Source organism: Felis catus, chromosome C2 (assembly GCF_018350175.1).
Source record: "Felis catus isolate Fca126 chromosome C2, F.catus_Fca126_mat1.0, whole genome shotgun sequence".
In the NCBI taxonomy this organism is placed as follows: Eukaryota; Metazoa; Chordata; class Mammalia; order Carnivora; family Felidae; genus Felis; species Felis catus.
Genome location: NC_058376.1, coordinates 48,275,200 through 48,297,011, shown reverse-complemented (window position 1 = coordinate 48,297,011; position 21,812 = coordinate 48,275,200). Strand labels below are relative to the sequence as shown.

The 21,812-nt window shown below is 37.6% G+C and overlaps 1 protein-coding gene and 1 pseudogene across 5 annotated transcripts in view; one reads left to right on the top strand and one right to left on the bottom strand.

The window, feature by feature from the left end:
- On the top strand, positions 1-1,452 carry LOC101098568 (annotated as a pseudogene).
- Positions 1,453-7,554: 6,102 nt separating this feature from the next.
- The window catches only part of TMEM45A (transmembrane protein 45A), a 72,876-nt gene continuing 58,618 nt past the window's right edge, over positions 7,555-21,812 (bottom strand). For 4 of the 5 annotated variants that reach the window (XR_006585001.1, XR_006585002.1, XR_006585003.1 and 1 more), the window contains exons 3-7: positions 21,428-21,640; positions 19,838-20,022; positions 12,372-12,517; positions 10,040-10,779; positions 7,555-8,075 (exon numbers count right to left, since the gene is read on the bottom strand). Coding sequence is in view for 1 of the 5 variants with exons in the window: in XM_019839620.3 (XP_019695179.3) it covers positions 7,982-8,075; positions 12,372-12,517; positions 19,838-20,022; positions 21,428-21,640 (638 nt within the window). In the remaining 4 variants the exon portion in view is untranslated. The remainder of the gene's footprint in view (positions 8,076-10,039; positions 10,780-12,371; positions 12,518-19,837; positions 20,023-21,427; positions 21,641-21,812) is intronic. The other variant, XM_019839620.3, reaches the window with a different exon arrangement.

The following is a 21,812-nucleotide window of genomic DNA, read 5'->3' as shown; positions in this document are numbered from 1 at the left end:
ATGGTTGCCGCTGGTGGACAGGGCCAGGTCAGGAGTACAAAAGCCAGCGCAGGTTTACAAGTGTTCCAGCCGGTGGTGACCCAGTAAATGGTCTTATAGGCCAGTGTGGACACCAGATTTTCTGCTGCTTCTGGGATCTGCACTAAGGGAGCATGCCATAGTCACAGAAAGGAACTATGATGAGGAAATAAGCAGCTTGTTTAGAAATGTGGGTACCAGAGTAACTTGGTGATGGTGGCACTATTTCCAAGGGGAAACTTTGTTCTTTGAAAGCATGAGCTCTCTTGATTGACATGGAGGAAGGGGTAGCAAATGAAATTCTGCAGGAACCATTGAGAGATGTGTTTGAGAGCAAGCAGCTCATCACTGATATTTCTGACTCAGGGAATAACTGGGCTGTGGGTCGTTAAGTTTTTGGCAGTCTTTATCAAGAACTCAGAAACTCAGAATTTAGAGAAACTCAGAAAGTTGGCTGGGCTCTGTGATCATTTGCAGTGTTTTTTAGAATATATTCCATGGGAGGTGGAACGTGATCTGGACTTGGAACATTTCTTCTAAAGGTGCTTGAGGGTGAATTCCCAGAAGTATACAGATCCATGACTTCAGTTTATCCTTCTGGTGAGGATGATGTCATAACTTCGCCTTACTGAGCATGCAGACTGTGTTGCCCATTGACGTCCAATATTTATTTGACCTCATTAGCAAACTGGTGAATTCTCATGGTGAATTCTGCAAAGTTGGGTACAACTGTAAAGCTAAAGAGTCTGGTTACTTCAAGTGCTGAGGCTTTTGAGAAACGGGCCCAGAAGTCTTTTGATGCAATGAACAACACTGTGGCAAATTTGCTGCTGAACCTAACAAGCTCTGCAAGGTTTGAAGCATTCCTTAATATTGACCTCAAAGAAATCATCATGAATTCAGTTTCTTTTCCTTAAGTGCATGATCTTGTGTCAAGCCTAACACCTCTATGTATACTGGCAGATGTTAACAGTCCTACCTGAAAGTTGGATCAGATGTTTTCAGATTCCTTTAGTAAAGATCACCAGCTGATTCAGGCTGGCCACAAACATAGTCTCTACCTTATGGTTAGAGGAAAGTACAGGTTTCCGATTTTTGCAGAACTACTGAAAGATTAAAACCTTCTCTACAGTTTGTCTCCTGGAATCAAGAAGGCTGGAAAAGCAGCCTGTGTTCAGTACCTCATGTGGACCATTCCCATGATTAGCCCTAGCACACATGTGTGAGGTCTACCTTCATGGAACCGCAAGATTCATGAGGCTCTACAAGAAGAAGGCTCATCTTTATCACTACCTACAAGTTGAAGGGGCGAAGGAAAGCTGTTTCACAGAAGCTGTGTCATCTTTATCAGGGCCCTCAGAGGAACATAACCAACTGGAGGCCACACAAAGCATGCCTGTGGAAGATTCACCTAGAGTAAGCATGGCTGTGTAAAAAAGAAACCCCCAAAAGACTACTTTTACCTTCCTTAATTTCATACTGGTTTTGTCACCTTACCATTCTGTTTCAGAACTTTCGTGATTTAGAAAGCCGTGTTTGTGCTTTTCCTATCAGAGAGCATTTTTGCCAAAAAAAAAAAAAAAAAAAAAAAAAAAAAAAAAGAGTGGTTTTCATTTCATCAAAATTTGTTGACACCAGTGTGTGATGTTAGTGAAGTCCTAGGACCTTGACTTCAGACATTGTTTTCAAAAAATTCCCTTTTTCTAAAATTGAGACAACAGAGTTCTTCCACATTTTACTTTATTTATAGTGTGATATTTAGGCATTTATACAATGATAATCATGTCTTCAATAAAAATCTTGCATGGGTATATTTTTATATTTATTCATGACTTATTTTTTCATATTGTTTAAATTCTCCTGATTCTTTAAAAACAAGTATGAGGAGTAGTAGAGGAACTTATTACTTCTGTGTAATACCCTCTAACTTTTCAGGTGTAGGTTTTATTACAACTATTAAGGAGGTTTTATTTCTTCTTTGGGTAACCACTTTTTTTGCACTCAAAAGAATCATAATTTGCATTTATTTTGACATGTATTCGTATTAAATTATCTTTAAATATGCTTTTTTTATTAAACTAGTTTTTATAATAATAAATGTTCATATTTTTAAACAAACAAAAAGAAAAGAAGTATGGCTGTCATTAAGGGATTATAAAATAGTAAGAAGGAAGAATTTACGTGTAAAGATAATTACAGGACTGGATGGAGAATGATCCAATGCGAGCCTGGACTTGGTGCTGTAGGGATTCATAGGCAGAGAGTGGTAGGAAGCAGTAGAAAAGTTGTGGGGTTTTCTTGGGAAAATTAAAAATTTATTCTGCAGAAGACCTTATTAAGAAGATAAGATATAGACAGAAAGAAAATTTGCAAACCACATATCTTTTTTTTTGTATTTACCCATGTAGTTACCTTTGTTTCTTTGCACAGATTCAAGTGACCATATAATGTCCTTTAATTTCAACAAAAAAAAAGAAAGAAAGAAAGAAAGAAAAAAGAAAAACACTGAAATATTCTCATATACACACATACTGAGGACTTTTACTGCTCATAGCTCTTCCCTATGAAAAGAAATGTTTTTAACTTGGCCTTAAAGAATTTCCAGAAGTTAAGCTGCAAGGAGGCGGGGCAGGTAGGGTGGTTAATACGCCACAGGTATAGAAATTAAAATAAGCATGTTTTGGGTAACAGAAAACAAGTCAGCCTGACCGGTACAAGGGTTTTGTTAGACAGTATGACAGCATAACTACAGAGTGAATTATACTCAAATGAAGTGATTTTATTTTATTTGAATGTGATGCTTAATTAACTTAGGCTGGATCTGAGAGGCAAAGGAACCTAGGCCAGGTTCTGATCAGAGGAGAGCGTTGTTCCGTTCTAAATTGCTAGGCCCCTTGTTTACTTGGGCTTTCTTATGTCTATGTGTTTTAGAACCTGTGTGTATTTTGGCTTCAGACACAAATCATTAGGTAGGGATTATGTGGGGTTCCACCCCCAGCTTCTTAAACTCTTTAATCCTCCCTCAGGCCATTTGAAAATGGCAAAACAGTCCAAGTTCATGGGAGGAACCAGGTAAAAAGTGCATGTCTCCATTTTAACATTTGGTGTCAGTCATGGTAAGTCCTCCCACGGTGCACACACGCACTGAACAATGTTGTCTCTGCTTTAAAGCAGCAAAAGCTAAGATATACTGGCATCTAATCTCAGAGCTGTGACTTGAATTACCTTCAAAAGACAGTGACCTAGGGGTGCCTGGGTGGTTCAATTGGTTAAGCATCTGACTGTTGATTTCAGCTCAGGTCATGATCTCACAGTGGGGGAATCAAGTCCCTCATCGGGTGTGGAGTCTGCTTAAGATTCTCTCTCTCTCTCTCTCTCTCTCTCTCCCTCTGACCTTCACCCCCTCTCTCTCAAAAAAGAAAAAAAATTAAAAATAAATAAAAATAAGAGAGTGGCCTAGAATTCATTAGGCTATCACCTTAATATCTTTAAAAATTGAGTAGTCTTATCCAATAGGAAATATATGAAAAACAAAGTGCAAGATAACATCAAGTTCAGAAATCTTTATACTTAGAAGGAAATATATTTAAATATCTTAAGAGCTAAAGAATAATGAAATTCCATCAAGTGACACGACAGCCTGGGCGGGGGTGGCAGATTTTCATAAGTAGGCGGAAAAGACAGATAATTTTAAGTATGACTCCAGCTCAGGATGGTGCCTTCCCTGTGCTTTAAAAGAATGTGAGACAGCCTGTGTGGAGGGTCTGATAGAGTGACCATAAATAACAGAATTCAGCATGCGCCTATAGGATCACTGTCAAGAATCCTGTTCCATTCACTATCTGGGTCCAAAAGCTCAATTAGCAGACTAGGTGCCTAGCATTGCCTGTTGTAAACAAATCACTTCCTTAACAGTAAGCCTATTTTATCATGGAAAGACTCAGAATTAAGTTATGTGGTTTTTTTTTTCTTTCTAATTTATTTATTTAAATTTAAGTCAGTTAACATACAGTGTAGTATTGTTTTCAGATGTAGAACCCAGTGATTCATCACTTACATATAATACCCAGTGCTCATCCCAACAAGTGTCCTCCTTAATGCCCATCACTCATCTAGCCTATACCCCCACCCACCTCCCCTCCAGCAACCCTCAGTTTGTTCTCTGTATTCAAGAGACTCTCTTGGTTTGCCTCCTTCTCTGATTTTATCTTATTTTTCCTTCCCTTCCCTTATGTTCATCTGTTTTGTTTCTTAAATTCCACATATTGAGTGAAATCATATGATATTTGTCTTTCTCTGACTCATTTCACTTAGCATGATACACGCTAGTTCCATCCACATTGTTACAAATGGCAAGATTCCTAATCATCAACAAAGCAGGAAAGAGTAGCCAATGGAAAAAAGAAAGTCTCTTTAGCAAATGGTGCTGGGAAAACTGGACAGCAACATGCAGAAAAATGAAACTCGACCACTTTCTTACACCACACACAAAAATAAATTCAAAATGGATGAAAGACCTAAATGTGACAGGAAACCATCAAAATCCTAGAGGAGAAAACAGATAGCAACTTCTCTGACCTCAGCCATAGCAACTTCTTACTAGACATGTCTCTGCAGGCAAAGTAAACGAAAACAAAAATGAACTACTGGGACCTTGTCAAGGTAAAAAGTAATGTTGAAGAGAATCAAACTCGTGATATTTTTGTGTTAATAAATTATACATGTTTAGCATTTAGGTATTTCTAATTTTAAAAATAATTTTGTCTATGCTGAATAGTCTTGCAAATCCAATTTATAAATGTTTAATTGAGTAACAGATTTAGGCTTATGATTATAAGTTGAAATCTCACTAAGTTTATACACTGTAGCAGAGCATTTAAGAACACTTAAGTTTCACCACATCTGTAAGTTTAATACATTAGATTTGCAAGAATAACTGAACAACTTGGGAAGATTTGTCAGTTAATTGAAGCACCCTTCTTAAGAAGAAAATCAAAGATATTTAATTCATAAACAGAGTTTAAGATGTCTAAAGAGAAATCTAATTATCTAAGTATAAAATGGTGTCCTAACATCAAAGTCTGCCTAAAATTGAGGGTTTAAATTTGCAGGATTCAAAAATAGAAATAATAATATTCATAAATTGAACTTAAAATATTTAAAAGGATTAAGTTTTCCCATCTTTACTGGTTTAGTCCAGCAGCCTAATCATTCTAGTCACTGCACATCTCTTAAAGTACCTTTTCAAGCTTAAAGCAAAAATCTCCCCTCATTGCCATTATATAGGGGAAATTCTTTTATTTTCTTTTATTTCTTTTATTTCTGATCTATTCTTTAAATTCTTTTATTTCTTCTCTATTTTCTCAATCTTCTCTATCTGGAATTCATCTTAGACAGAATATAGAATTTCTGGATCGATTCTTCACGTGTATGAACTTCTCTTTCATGGTTTTTAATCTATCAAGTCCTTGTATTTTGGGAGAATTCCTTACTTCTCAGCTTTTATTTTCATTGTTCCTGTAGTCCCTAGTGACTCCTATACCACCTTATGAATCCACATCCCAAATACAACCAATATAGCCTCAACTGATGATCACTGTAGTGATAAAATGATGTGGAGTACACCAAAAGTCATGACACAATCTCCCATTTCAACAATGAGCCGGAAATTAATGCAATCAGAGGTTGCACTGAACATTTCCCAAGCAAAGGAGATTGGAGGTCATGGAAATCACCGAAGAGCTGGTGTCACATCAACAGTGCTGATATTGGGATGAGTTATTTAAGGAGTTTCTTTACTCATGGCAAATGAAGCTTGGGATACCCACAAAAGACGTTTGACAAAAGCTCAGGAATTGAGACCCCAGGGTTTTGGAAGAGTTGAGATACAATACAAATAAAAATAAAGGAAGGCACTTTCTCCCACCCCTTTCTTGGTGAAGGCTTCCATGAAGTTACAATAATGGCATTCAAATTTATAGGGGCACCTGAGTGGCTCAGTTGGTTCAGCGCCCGACTCATGAGATCTCATGGTTCATGAATTTGAACCCTACATTGGACTCTGTGCTGACAGCTTGGAGCCTGGAGCCTGCTTTGGATTCTGTGTCTCCCTCGCTCTCTGCCCCTCCCCCACTCACACTCTGTGTCTCTCTCAAAAATAAATAAACATTAAAAAATAATTATCGTTCATCTCAGGCCCTGGAAGCAGAGAGCCCCAGACCGTGGGTTTAGAGCTGAACCAAATGTTCCCTACCCCTACCGCCTCCTCCTCCCCCCCACCCTTCTTGAGAACTCATGGAGTTGCATCTCACTTGCACTCTGTCCAGAGACTGAAGGAACAGACATTTGTGCTCTCTCACAAAGGCTGCTAGAATATTCGCATTTACCAGTTTTCAATATTCCAGCTTTAATCTGGTTTAGGCTAAGTATTCCAAGTGTCCCTGCTCAGGCCTAAATACCAGCAATATCATTTTCATGAATGGCAGCTGACAGCTCTTTTGAAACAAACTTGCCAAAGTTACAGAAACTTGCTGGACTGGAAAAGATAGAGGATATGCGTGATGCAGAATGCCATGATCACGTGAGGACATCACATGCCTGTGGACATTTCATATGCCAGAAATGCACTCAGGTTTATTGTATCATTCAAAATAAGCCCTCAAGCACCCACATCAGTTGTTTTCAACCCTTACATAAAAAAATGGAAGTGTCCAGTTCTTTGGCGTAAAGAATCCACTCACCTCCCTCTCCAGTGTCACTGTGAAAATAGCAAATGGGGCAGGCGTCTGGATTTATCAGTGCTTTCTGGAATGCCATGGAGCTTCAGGATTTCATTGCCCATGTTTCACCTCCAGCTGCCCCCGAGGCTACCTCTTTCTTTCATATTCAAGTCAGTCCTCAAGGATCCCTGAAGGCCTCCTTACCTTTTCTACTTTTTCTGTCACGGAAGAGACTGGCCTTTCCAACTAACATTGTACTTACTAAATCATCTGTCTCTGGTTTCACTTTGTCTCAGAGATTGTAGATTCATAAAATGTGATAGCTAGAAAGTGCCCCATGACTCATCCAGTTCAATTCCCTCACTTTAAAGAGGACATGGTGATTTCTAAAGCCCTAGAGGCAGGTTAGTCGTAAGGTCAGAATTAGAAATGAGATTTCTTGACTCCCCACTAAGGGCTGCTTAGTCCAAGACTAGGTAAGAGCTCTGACTGTTTACCTGGGTATTCCATAAAATGCTTTTCCTTATTTTAACTCCTCCACTATTTCAGTAGAAGGGACGGTATGGTGGCTATGTTATGCTGTTTAATGACATTTTACTCTACAGATGACATCATAACTCCCCTTTCCCAGTCTCCATGGCTTTGCATCCATGTGTCCTAGGGATCATTTTTCTTGTCTTCCCTAAAAGACTGCACAACTCAGGATGACTTCTGGCTTACTTTTCCCAGGGCAGAACACAGGTGTTCCAGAATTTGTCACACAGCTCCTTCTTCGTGATGCAAGGGTGAGGTGTAGTTGCATTAAAAAAACAAAGACTTGAGGTGTCTGAACCAAGGTTCCTGCATTCCTTTATTTCTCATTGCAACAACAAGATAAACAAGTGTAATTCCATGTTTAATGAATTACAAATGATAGCAAGCCCAGGAACCTTGAGCATATCTATAAGGTAAATAACACATTTTTCTTAGCATGGGCATCAGACTTAAAATCATCTGGAAACAGTCACTCCAGGCCCCAAATACCATGACTTATGTGCAAAATGCATTTATCATCCAAAGTACTTACAAATCTAAAAACAAAATATTTGAATTCAAATACTTTAAGCAAATTGGAAATACAAACAATACACCAAGAATCATCCTCAGCCACCTGTTCTCCAAGCAAAAGATCAAAAAACAAAACCATGAACAAAAATATTCCAAAAAAGAAAAGTTCATCCAGAAAGACTAGATGGCCCTCAAAATCACATCTCTTCTTCTGATTCTTGTTCTCGTTCAGTATTTTTCAGGAGTCCAACTTCTGAGGAGCAGAACCTCTTAAGTCGAGATTTAACCAACCTAAGGAGAATGAAAGGCATCTCATGTTATGCTGTCTAATAAAAACCCAGAGTAATGTGTATCTATAATACAGCAAACTGCAAATTATCTGTACAAATGGGAGAGGCAACTCAAAAAAAAATCACTTTTATTTGACTTTGGAGCTACATGAAACCTTTTTGTGGACTAAAGCAGTGTATAAGTAAACAGATACAATATAGCTTGTATCATGTATGACATGATTGTTGAGTTCGTTGTCAGAAAATGCCTAATTATTCATAGCTTTGATCATTTCTGAAAGAAACAAGAGAATCTCTGGACTGCAGCAAGCCCAGAAGAAACCAAGCTCAGCTGAGAGATTTTCCATCAGGTCCACACCTTGCTATGCATTACAAAAAGGAGCCCTCTCCTATAAAGGAAGTGCATGAAGACATCTCCTTCCCCGTGTCAAAACTCATGCCAGGTCTGTCCCAAATTGTGCCTTCAGAGGGGTGCTCTTGTGCAGGCCACCATGCTCAACTGCATGTGATGGTCCATGTAGTGATCCATGATTAACTAAGAAGATGCAAGAAGTGCCCTCCACCACTGTGATTGTTTTCATAGATTAAGAGATCTGTGGGTCCGGGGGAATCAGCAAAATAATTTTTGATATTGGGAGATATGAAGGTTCTTTGTGGCAGACCTTCCACTTCTCTGATGTAATAAGAACTAAGCAAAGCTTTCCTTGTGCACGATTATTTGTAAAGACATTGTACTATGACCATATCAATAAAACATAGTTCAGTTCCAAAAATACATGGGAACACACACATTTGATACACCAAATCATCAAAATCATTATAATTTTGTGTTAAACTTCACCAACCTATCTGCATCTTTACCCTTATTTTCTTCTGCCTGTCTTCTTCTTCCAGTGAAGGTCTGGCCTGCCCCTATAAACATGTAATGACTTTACTTGTTCTCTGGATCTCACAAAAATATAAGCATCATAAAAGCAAAGACTTCACCTTATTTAGTGCCCTAATGCTAGCCAGAGTCTGGTACATAACAGTGGCTCAACACGCATTTGATGAATCAATGACCTTTGGAACAATCTGCTAGGAGTTCATATCACTCACTTATTTGTAGAGGTTAATTCTCTTTCAACTCAGCATTAACTCCTCCAATAATACAACAAGCAAGTAGTAGTAATAAAAACTATTCACTCATCAAGAGCCAAAGAAACCAATCAAAATAATTTGCTTTGATTATTAACTGACTATTGATGTTGTTCCCAATGTCCTAGGCTCTTCAAGGCACTGTTTTCATGAAAGACTAATAGTCTTAAATAAGTTAAAGTCTGGGAAATGTTTGTGTCATTTTTTAAATTCACATAGTTATCTTTACATTGCACAACCTCAATACATGTAAATGAAATGGATTGTTAATTCATTAATTAGATTCATTCTTTACGGCTCTTACGGAAAATAAAACAAAGACATGGCTACTTATTACAAATTAATTGTTAACACAGACCCTAGTGACTCCTCCTGTTTCCCACTCCTTCTTTCTGGGTTGTATTTGCTGTTGTGACAGCCACCAAGCTGACGCATGTTCAGGTTCTATCTGTATCCTATAGCCCTAGGTATTGGCACATGCATAAATGGCCAGTGCAAACAGGTTAAAAGCTGGAAGGGTGAAGAAGAAGTGCAAATAATTGCCAGTTTCCAGAATGATACAAGTCCAGGATACTAAGGTCAGGATGTGTCTGAGTTTTTGTTCCCATATGTACTTTGCAATTAACAAGAGAAAGAGCAGAGGGTCCCCTGAAAATCCATCACCTGTGACTGAATTACAAACAACTTCACACTCAAACTCTGAAAAATAGATTGTCAAAACTGCTTATGATTATAGGACTGAATTAGCCTACATGTGACCTCACTGAAAGTCAGTACTGAATCTTCATGACATTTTGTAAGTTATTCCTTAAGTTTATATCAACATACCTCATAACATGAGCTCTTGGTCTTATATTTCCAAAGCAATATGAGAGCAAAACTGAAAAGCATCTGAAACATGATTTCCAAACAAATAAAGCCCATACTCATGTAACTGAGTAGATCTATTAAAACTGCAAATAAGTGTTTAATGAATACCTACTGCGTGTTTGATGGCATGCCAACAGCCATGTAAAATATGAAAAGGGTCTTTTCCTTAAAGTGATACAACCTAGGTAGCAGATAAGATATGAAAAGGGTCTTTTCCTTAAAGTGATACAACCTAGGTAGCAGATAAGATATGAAAAGGGTCTTTTCCTTAAAGTGATACAACCTAGGTAGCAGATAAGACTGGCTAATAGTAAAGATATATCACAATTGTTAAAATGAATAGTAGCGATTCAAGTACTATCCAAACTCATGAAGGGAAATGAGGGCTAGAATTATCACAGAAGTTTTCATAGAAGATATGGCGTTTGATTTGGATATGCCAGGTAGAGGGGACTAAGTGGTCACAAAAGATAAAGGTGTCTGGAGGTGGGGAGTGTTGAGAAAATAAACATGGAGTTTCTGGTTTCTAGAAAGTTGTAAGTGGATAAGAGGGGTCTGAAGCCTTTTGAAACAGGAAGAGACAGTAGTCTTCTTTTGGCCATGGAAGAGAGCTGACATGAGCTAGAGAGGCTCCTTGAATGTCGCCTTTATTCTTGGAGGCTGCCCAGCCCCTAAGGGGATGAGGCCCAGATGTCAGCCTAGAACAACAGGAAGAAGCAAAGTTTTACTTAGTGGCAGAGCCAGTCTTAACAGCATGCTTTGGGGGAATGATGTAGGACCAATAGAGATCAGTCAATGAGAAGCTAGAATCTCCCAGTACCCAAAAGCACTTAGACCTCTAGAAGGAGGTAACTACAGATCAAAGTAAGCTGACCAGGAGCCTAGCAGAGACATCTGGGAGTTACACAAGGAAATGGTTCCCTTACTAAGAGACTCAGCACCAAAGCTGCTTCAGCAGTGAAGCTCAAAAAAGCACAAAGAAGGAGGGGTGACCTGGGAAAGAAGAGTAGAAAGCTAGTTTTTGAAGATGCTGAGACCACACTGGGCCTAGAAGCAGCTACTGCATTTTATTTATCTAGAGAACCTACTAGATGTATACTGTCCAATATGGTAGTCACTATGCATATACAGATATTTAAATTAATTTAAATTAATGTGGCACTAGGCACATGTCAAGTGTTCAATAACCACATAATCAAGTAGTTCATGGCTACCAAATGAAAACTGCAGATATAGAACATTTAGATCAGTGCTGACGTCTGCAGAATTAAGTGTAGAGTCTGCATGCTTAATAGTTGGGATCAGCTAGACCCATCGTGATTTGGTATTAGCTGCCTTAAAGATAGGAATCATGTTCAACTTTTTCTATTTCTTATTCTTCAAGATGAAGCTTAATTCTCAAATATGAGGAAGCTTCCTCTGGGCTCCAATAGTGCTTTGTTCTACTATTTCCACCAATTGCACTGTATCTAAATTGTCTGTTTCTCCCCATAGGGTCTATACTTTATGCATTTTTTGATACAGAAGGAGGAGGAGGAGGAGGAGAACAAGAAAAATAACACAAAAAGAATAAGAACAACAAGAATAACCTCCACTGCACCCTCATTATGTCCTATGCATACATTTACACACATTTCTTATTTAGGTACTATTATTTTTCCCATTTTGCAAACAACAAAACTGAGACTTAATGTGGTTACATAATTTGCCCAAAGTCATACAGTTGATAGGTAGGAGAGCTAGGAATATGTGTTTTATCAATCTGTCTGTTATATTGCTCTTCGTTCATTGTGAAACATTGAATCAGAGTCTTTCTAAAAACAACTGAATCTTACTTTTAGAAATATTAGAGTAAATGTCAAATTAATCACATACTCATATTTAATGGGAAACATAAATGTTGATCAAAATGTGACACCAAGCTTGTGAATTGCTAACATTAATGTACACATGGGCAAATGGAGGGCTCACTGCAGGTATGGAGAGGCCCATTTGGAAAAAAACAGCATATGCAAAGACACAAAGGCACAGAAAAGTGTTGAAGGGAGACACATAGGTCATAGGTCAGAGAGACAGCTGAGACACTGTTGAGCGAGTCTAACTTTAAACCAGCATTTATTCTTTCAAGGGGGGATTTCTGGGTTTGCAGATAATTTTCTGCTACATTACCCTGTCTTGTGGAATACTAAAGAATGAAGTCCCCCTTTGAACTTAAGTTCAATACTTTTGAGTCTTGTTGGTCATATACCAAGGAATAGAGCTTCCATGAACAAAAAAGTCACTAACTTACCAAGTAACAAAGGCATAAATCACTCCAACAATGACAATGTGTAATGTGTAATGCCAACAAAAGCATGTGCTGAGAAACATAATGTTGTCATGATCCATTGAATCCCATGCAGGACCTCCACTAGGGGGATAAAGGACAAAAGCAATCTGTAATTTAAAACAAAAAGCACATATTGAAAATAATCAATCACATTCCCAATGATAGCACATTTCAAAATGTTTGGTTCCAAGATCAATCTTAACTAAAACAACTCTAATTACCTGAGATGCTACAGATAGGTCATCAGGTTTCACTGCCTATTTAAGTAATACAGATAGTATCTACCAGGTCATAATTTCAAAAAAAACATTAAAGACATTTGAAGATGAATTTTTAAAATGTGGATAGTAATCATCTCTGTGGATTATGGACTTTAAGAGAATGTGCCAGGTTTCTAAGTTGTGCAATTTCACTCAGTTATTTCAAAATTAGAATACAAAAAGTTTTTAAAATAAATGCTCACAGATAACATTATATTCAATGATAAAAGACTGAAAGCTTTTCCCCTAAGATTAGCAACAAGATGAGAGTGTCTGATTCACCACTTCCATTCAACATTGTACTAAAAATTTTTAGCCACTAAAAATTTTCAGTCCCACATCAGGCTTGATGCTGATAGTGTGGAGCCTGCTTGGGATTATTTCTCTTCCTCTGTATCTGTTCCTCCTCCGCTCATTCTCTCTGTCTCTCTCTCAAAATGGATAAATTAACTTAAAAAAAAAAAAGAAAGAAAATGAGAAGACAGCCCATAGCATAGGATAAAATACTGCTGAATCATATACCTAAAGGAAGTCAATATCTAGAATGTATAAAGACCTAAAACTCAACAACTAAAAGACAAAAAAATATATTTTTTAAATGGGCAAAGGAGTTTAAGAGACATTTCTCCAAAAATAGGTATACAAATGGTCAATAAACTCATGAAAAAAATGATGAACATTGTTATTAGAGAAATGCAAATCAAAACCACAATGAGATACCCCTTCACACCCACTAGGATGGTAATAACACTAAAAATGACAAGTGTTAGTAAAAATATGGAGAAATTGGATTCCTTATAAATTTCTGATAGGAATATAAAATGGTGTAGTCATTGTGGAAAACAATTTGACAGTTTCTCGAAAAGCTAAGTGTAGAATTAATTATCACATGCCATTCCTAAGTATATACCCAAAAGAACTGAAAAGAAGTATTCAAACAAAAACTTGTAAACAAATGTTCATAATAGTCAACAGTTGAAAACAACCCAAATGCCCATCAACTGATGATGAATTAAACAAATATGGTATATCTATACAATGGAATATTATTAAGCTATGAAAAGTTATGATTCACTAATACATGATACAACATAGATTAATCTTGAAAACATTATTTTAAGGGAAAGAATCCAGATACAAAAAGTCACATATTGTATGATTCTGTTTACATGAAATATCCAGAATAGGTAAATCCATAGAAAGAAAAAGCAAATTAGTGATTATCAGGGGCTAGGAGGAGAATGAAAGAGAATGGCTGCTGAATGATTCCAAGGTTTCCTTCTGGAGTGATGAAAATGTTTTAGAACTACACAAAGGTGAGAGTTGCACAATATTATGAATGTACTTAAATGGCACTGAATTATACACTTTAAAATGGTTAATTCTATGTTATGTAAAGTTTATCCCAATAAAAAATAATATGATAGAAAAGATAGGTAGATGATGATGATGATGATAGATAGATAGATAGATAGATAGATAGATAGACTTGGACAGATGATGGACAGATGGGGGGATAGAGGGATGGACATCTGTCAGATGCTAAAAAATTACAATAACAAGATACTTACATGGATAACTGGACAAATATCCACCGTATATTGGCTAACTAAATGTCAGTTATGCTGCTTGGGAGTTTTCCTTACAATGGCCCTGCAATGATGTATTATTATCCCATTTTGATGTACTATTATCTTCATCACCCAGATGAGAAAATTGGGTGGTTTTGTAATTTGCCCAGATTTACACATCTAATAAATGAAATCTTACAGGAACAAAAAAAGCATTTAATCCATAACATTGAGTGAAATTTTAATTCCATTTCTGTATGAAATTTCAAATAGCCTGAGTAAATCAGGAAAAAACAAGATTTGGGCCTTAATCACTTGTTCCCATTTCCCATTTTAAAGAATTCCCTTTAGTTGGAAAGAGAGTTACCATTGGTACCACTTGGTAGATGTACCATTATGTGTGGGGCACCTTAACTTCACTCATGCATGTAAACTTCATGATTATCTTCAGTCCTCATAATAACCCCAAGAAGAAGATATCATTATTCCCCTGCTTTTCATGCCCTCCTTTTGCAGCCACTAATGGAAGGTGATAGAGAAATTCTGTGTCAAGGAAGGGTCTTTTAGAGGACAGTTGAGTGTAATGAACTATGGACAAGTTCCACAATTCCTATTTGTCCCACCAATGTCCTTCCAGTGCCATGATCCATCTATCTCTGCTTGGGGAGTGATTTGCTACAGCTCCCAGAGGTAAGGGTTAGCAGCTGTTGTGGGTTAAACTGTGTCCTCCAAAAGGACATGTTGATGTCCCAATACTGGGTGTCTGTGAATGTGACCTTATTTGGAAATAGGGTTTTTTCAGATGTCATCAAGGTAAGATGAGGTCATACTGGATTAGAATTGGCCCTAAATCCAATGACTGGTGTCCTTATAATGGAAGGCCATGTGAAGACACAGGTACACAGAGACACACAGGTGTGACTATGGAGGCAGAGGTTGCAGTTATGCTGCCATAAGCTGAGGAATGTCAAGGATTGCTGACAACTCTCTAGGATAGTGGCATAGGACAGATTCTCCCTTTGGGTCTCCAAAAAGAAACCAATATGCTGACACCTTGATTTTTGGACTTCTGGCCTCCAGAACAGTGAAAGAATAACCTTCCATTGCTTTAAGTCATCCAGTATTTGGGACTTTGTTTTTGCAGCCCTAAGAAACTAATACAGGAGGTGGAGTGCCTGGGTGGCTCAGTTGGTTGAGCGTCCGACTCTTGGTCTCGGCTCAGGTCATGATCTCACAGTTCGTGAATTCAAGCCCCATGTCAAGTCTGCACTGACAGCACAGAGCCTGCTTGAGATTCTGTCTCCTTCTCTCTCTGCTCCTCCCCTGCTTGCTCTCTATCTCTCTCAAAATAAAAATAAACTTAAAAAAAAAGAGAAAGAAACTAATACAGGAGCTAAGACCAAAATAAGCAAAGGAGAATCACTTATCCTAAACCTGAAGCCTGGACACATTAGTGGTTTTTCATCCATCTTTCAAATCCCAACTCAACTTTACCTTCTGGTAAGGCATAGAATATACAGTATACACTCGTGAGATAAATATGGTGGAACCAGACTTCAAGTCCAGGTCTGCCTGACCTAGAGTCTCATGGACTTCTCCTTCCATGCCATACTCACAATTGCTTTTTGGAGCACTCAAAATAAAACATCTCTTTAAGTCACCTTCATTGGTCATCACCAATCCTACCAGTCAAATGCTTAAAGAGAGACTTTGAGCGCCTCTCACTGCCAATCTCATTGAGACCCTTATAGCCTGAAACTGAAAGCTACCATGAAGCCTATGAGTACAGTTAACTGATGTGATTATTGTGAAAGCCATAGAAACATTCCCAAGTCATTTCAGGCTAAAAGCAAGTGAATTAGGAAAGCTGAAATACAAAGGCCAAAAGATGCCACAACTCATTAAATTTTCCTTTAAATATAGAATCAGCCATTACTCTTTCATTTAATATTCTAATTTGCTTCCTAATGTAAAATTTCAACAATAACAAAAAAATAGGTCTTAAAAAGAATTTTTTCTTGCTGCATCTTCTATGCCACTCCTGACCATCTGTTTTTGAGTAGTTTAAGCTTCATTAATATCACATTTAAAATGTAAATAATTATCTTCTCTAATATACAACAAGCCAGAGGCCCATTTCCTATAGGTTGGAGTTCGAATTTCCTATTGTTTTATATCTTATTCTCTAATCACTTCTTTCAACACTATTAGCCTTAAGCAAGTGTTTGATCCACTATATCAGACTTCAGACCACTACAGCTTTAGTTGGGTCTTTTTGATATCTTTGAATGAACTTTTGTCTTTCTTAAAGGCAAAACAAAGCTGAGTTTTACTTTGGGCTCAGTAATCTGGGAAGTCTTGGGAGGAGTCCTTGGGGCAATTAGTGGAGCTGGGTGATGAAATAGAAGTAACTGTTCAAAGTAATAGGAAGCAAACACAGCAGAAATGTCTTCCTCATTCCTGATGGTCTCTGTGCCTCAGCTCTGACAATGATGTGAGGGAACTTGGAAATGACATAGTGCAAAAGTGAGCCTTAGAAATACTCTCCCACAAAGAGTCTCAGAGAAATCATGATTCATGGAATGAATGGACTTTGAAGGGTATCTGTTTCTTTTTTAAATTGCATGACATGGATAGGTTTTTCAGAAAGCATATCTGACTAGAATGACATTCATGAAAGAAATCATTTTTAGAGGTTGGGAAGGGTGTTCCATCCAGGTTTGCCTATCATCCAATCATTCGTATATGAGTTATAAAAAAAAAAAAAAAAAAAAGCAGCCAATCTGAACATTTGCCTCATTTATTTCACATCTTCTTACAGGTCAAAGAGTCTACATGTGACAATGTGTCTATTTATTATTTATGTGCTAGTATTACCCATCTATGGAGAAGTAGAGAGAGAAAAAGTATGGTGAAAAGCAAATCACAATGTCATATGATTAGCTTAAGACAATTTGGGCCATAAACCTTCATAACACCACACAAAGCATCAAAATAAAAGCATAAAAATTCACCTAAGTCTCTAGACATTTTTGTTTTGGAGTCATCTGAGGATAGAGAGAGATACTATGGCTAAACCTTCATTTCCTGTCGGTGTGTGTGTTTGCACTGGTATTAAATGTTCATTTTTCTTTAAGCCTCTAAGCGTTATTTAGTCTGGCCACCAGGTAAAAAAAGAAACTAGTCTAGACATACTGATAGATGGAAAAGGTTTTTAAATAGTCACAGATTTACACCCCAAAACGTTAACCTCATAGCTCTTTCTTAGAAAGGCTTTTGGAAAAATATGAAAACATTATTTCTCTGCCAAAAGGGACAACATTAGGTCAGTCTATTCTCAGTTGTGACAGCCGATGCTTCCTCCCTCAAATCCTTAATGAGTCATTAATGATTAATGGAACACTAATCAGTTTCATTAATTCTGCTCTTATCTTTATTATTCCTTTTATTTACTTTTTACTTTCCTTGCGTTTCTTCTTTTGTTCTTACTTTCAACTTTCTTTACTTAGTTAGCTCTTTATCAAACTTGATTTAATAAATATATGGAGAATCCTGAACTCAGTGAAGATAGAACATACTTTCTTTCAAATACATAGAACATTTACTACCACTGACATTGTTCCAAAGGAAGTTTCAATACAACGCATTTCAGAGTCAACACATTCTATGACTACAAAGCAATTAAATTGAAAATGAACAATAAAAATAAAAATAACATTTTTGGAAACTTAAAGGCGCACTCCTAGTTAACTCATAAATTAAAGAGGAAAGCACATGGAAAATGCAATATTCAAAGTTTCCCAAGAGTGAAAACTACCACACATCAAATCCTATGGGAGATGGCTACAGTAGTATGTAGAAGGAAATCTATAGCTGGAGATATATTTATTTTAAAACAAGAAAGACAGAAACAAAGTGAGCATTCAATAAAAAAAAAACTAGAAAAGTATAAGCAGAATACAGCCTTATAACATTAAAGCAAAAACTGAAAATAAGGAGAAATTGACAAATCTAGAACTATCATATGAAACTTTAGCAGACCGCTATGAAATAGATCAATAAGACGAAAAGCAAACAGGAAGGCAGAAAGTATACACAGTACAATTAGAGTTCCAAGAGCCTGGCCTCACCTCTCACCTTGAGAGGAACCCTTTTATTTGCTCTTGATTCCACTGGTGCCCACAGTCCTGCCACTCAGCTCTACTCCCACTATACAGTGCTGTTCTGGTCTGGCCCACAAGGTAGGTGGCTTGCCCTGTTTCTGTCTGTGTTGTTCAATTGCAGCTAGGTTATTTTCTTATTTTTTATTTATTTTTTCTTCTTTTAGTTTCTTTTTTTATAGTATTTTTAAAATTTCATCTTTCATTATTATGTGTCTGGAGTAGAGGAGATACACTGACATATAAACTCACTGTGTCATCCTGACCACATTAGCTTTTTTGAAAATTTTAAAATTTATGTTTATTTTTGCATAGGCAATGCATGCACATGGTAAAACATTTCAATCAGAAGATACAGAATTCATAATAGTGTTTTACATACTATTTTATTCAGCTTTTCAGCAAATGATAATTTAACAAAATGACTTGTATTTATAAACTGGTTAAATTCACCAGTTTCATCACATTACAGGATATTTGTTCCTCTATGTCATTTTTCCTTCAAAATACCCTTTGCATATAGCCCTTCTTTACCAGCTTCTGTTCCCCACAACCATTCCACGCTCACCTATGCTTAAATATCACAGCTTTCCTATCCTGTTTTGACCATGATGTCTCCTTGTCACTACTTTCTTATCACTCCTCATATGAAATGCAAACCCCTGCAACAACCTCATCCCAAGTTCCTGCTCTCTGGCAACTAAACATCTCCTCTAAGAAGTCATCCCCAATTAAACCACATTCACCTTTCATCCCAGACTTTCTTTACATCTACATATGCATATTAGAGTACGATGTATCAGTCTCTATAAAATATACACTCACTGATTGGAATACATGGTTTTGACAACACATCAAGGTTAGGTAGTCAACAGAGTAAAATGGAAAGAGTCTAGGACCCACATTTAGATCTTTGTTCCATTATTGTGTGAGCCTGGGATAGTAACTTGGTCTCACTGAGTCATATCAGTAAATTGAGGATGATAATACCTAACTTCCAGGTCATTTTGAGGACAAAATGAAATAATATGTATGTAAAAAGTCCTCTAGAGTGGCTGGTTCATGGTTGTTTCTCAGTAAGTAATAGTTTCCTCTCTTTCCTGCCTTTCATATATTTCTCAAGCTTATGACCCATTACACTGTAAGCAGCTTCAGGATTAGAAACTGCTGCCAACAAAAAGCAATGGCTCAGAATTCCTACCTTAGAGATATTCAGGTATGTGATGAAGATGAACACATCCTACTTCCTTCCCCTCTGCTCCATCAGCACTCCCACCAGAACGCTGGGCTACTCAAAGAAATATCACCTCTCAAAGACTCACATTCTCTCTACAGTCAGCACATCAGAAGGAAGTCTCTAGGTTATAGAGCAAAATATCCCACCAAAAGATTACAGATGGAAACACCAGGCACATTAACTGGAGGCCCCAACTCACCTGCCAGAACCAGCTTCCTTGAAGCAGGATAAAGGTCATCTGAAGAAGCTCCACAATGACATTGTTCCTTACAAAGAACTCCAAGAAGCCTATCAGGGCTGCCACAAAGACAGCCAAGACCAGCAGCTGGTGCACAAAGATGTCCAGCATTTCCCGGCCATGAGTGTGGTTGTACAAGATAAAAGCTGATAGAGAGGGAAAAAACAGTTTGCCTTTTTCAATGAAACCAAGGGACACCACCATTTCTCTTTCTCTCTCTCTCTCTCTCTGTCTCTCTCTCTCTCAGTGACCCCACACACAGAATTTTACACACTCACATGTACATGCGTATACACACACACACACACACACACACACACACACATCTGTCCAAAATAACAAGTGCTCTCCATTTCCCACAATAATGGAACCCTCTAGCATTTTTGGAGTTATAATTAACTCTTAAGAATGGAAATCTAACACTCTTTTTCCCTTTACTAACCTTTATTTCCTCGTCTAATATATCATGACATTTTCAACTAACTATATTTCAAAGCATCTTCTATGCAGGAGGATGAAAAATAAGTGTGATGGGGGCAGGGGAGCAAGAGTCAGGGTGAATTCACAGATGAATGAGACAAATCCTTGCCTTAAGGAATTCAGTCCATTGGAGTAAACAAATAAATACACAAATCATAACAGTGGATTTTGATGGGTATGACAAGATGCTCTGGAAACTCCCAAGAAGCAGTAACCACCTATATGTTTTAATCCCATGAACAGATTTCAGCTTTATCTTCATGAGGAGGAAGAGATGTTCACTCAAAATATGGTAACACCCTGAGATAATGAGAATCATGCTGTTGGTTGTTGATGCCCATCTTTTAATTAGCCTTTGTTCTCAAAGAGGAGTTAGCAAAAGTCCTCATCTTCAGATGTGGGAAGGAAGGTGGACAGTTGGGAGATGATTGCCTCCCGATAATGTGAGGATTTTTTTTTAGTCCTGTAATCAATCTATTTCTTATAAATATAACAAATGAAGACAAATCACTGAACACTTGTTTTCGCTGTTGCCCTACACAGTAACAGGGGCATCAACTGAACAAAAAATGTTTTTCATTAACTTCTCAAAAATAGGACCCCTTATTTTCATGTGACTGATTTTTTGACCCTACTTATTATGTAATGGTGGAGTTTTACTATATCAATATGAAAAACACTAATTAGTAGGTTAGCAAGTTGCTGTGAGTGGTCCCCTCACTTCAGGATATTCATGCTTTACTTAAGTTCAGATTCATTTGTTAAAAATGGAAATAATGATAGTCTCCAGGATAATCTAGAGATAAATAACCATGGTAGGTGTTCTTTAAGAATGATGTAAAATGTGAATAAAGTACACTGAATGGTCATGCTTGTCCTATTGTGCTACATGAGTCAGTAAGGAAGGAAAAATCCTTGGCATCCTGCATAGGACATCTGACTATTTCACCATGGCCCAGATGGCCTGGTTGATCAAGCTGGCACTAGGACACTAAAGGAATATTATTGTACAGGGCTAGACAAGTGTCCAATGATAATGAAAGGTACAGGAAAGTACTCACTTATACTTACCCTCAACAAATAAGGCATTCGACAACAGCAATTTGATTAAGGAAATGGGAAACGAATTGATGATAAACCTTAAGATGTTTGCCACGCCCACCAGCCCGAAGAAGAAATACATGGTGGAATGATGCCAGCTCAGGAGTTGGACCCACTGGCCCTCTTTATAGTTATATAAAGCCAAGTGGGGCCCTTCAGCAACAAACTGCTCTCCAAGCATGCCTGCAAAGGAACATATCGCAGTTTTAGCAGCCTTCTCCATAACTTCACAGAGAAAGCAGGAAGATAGGAGAGGTTAAGCCCATAGCTTAGTTAAGTTGAGTGTCCTTTTATGATCCTGATTCTTCTTTCTTGGCTTTTTCCCAACAGCTAAGCACTGGTGCCTACGGCTGGT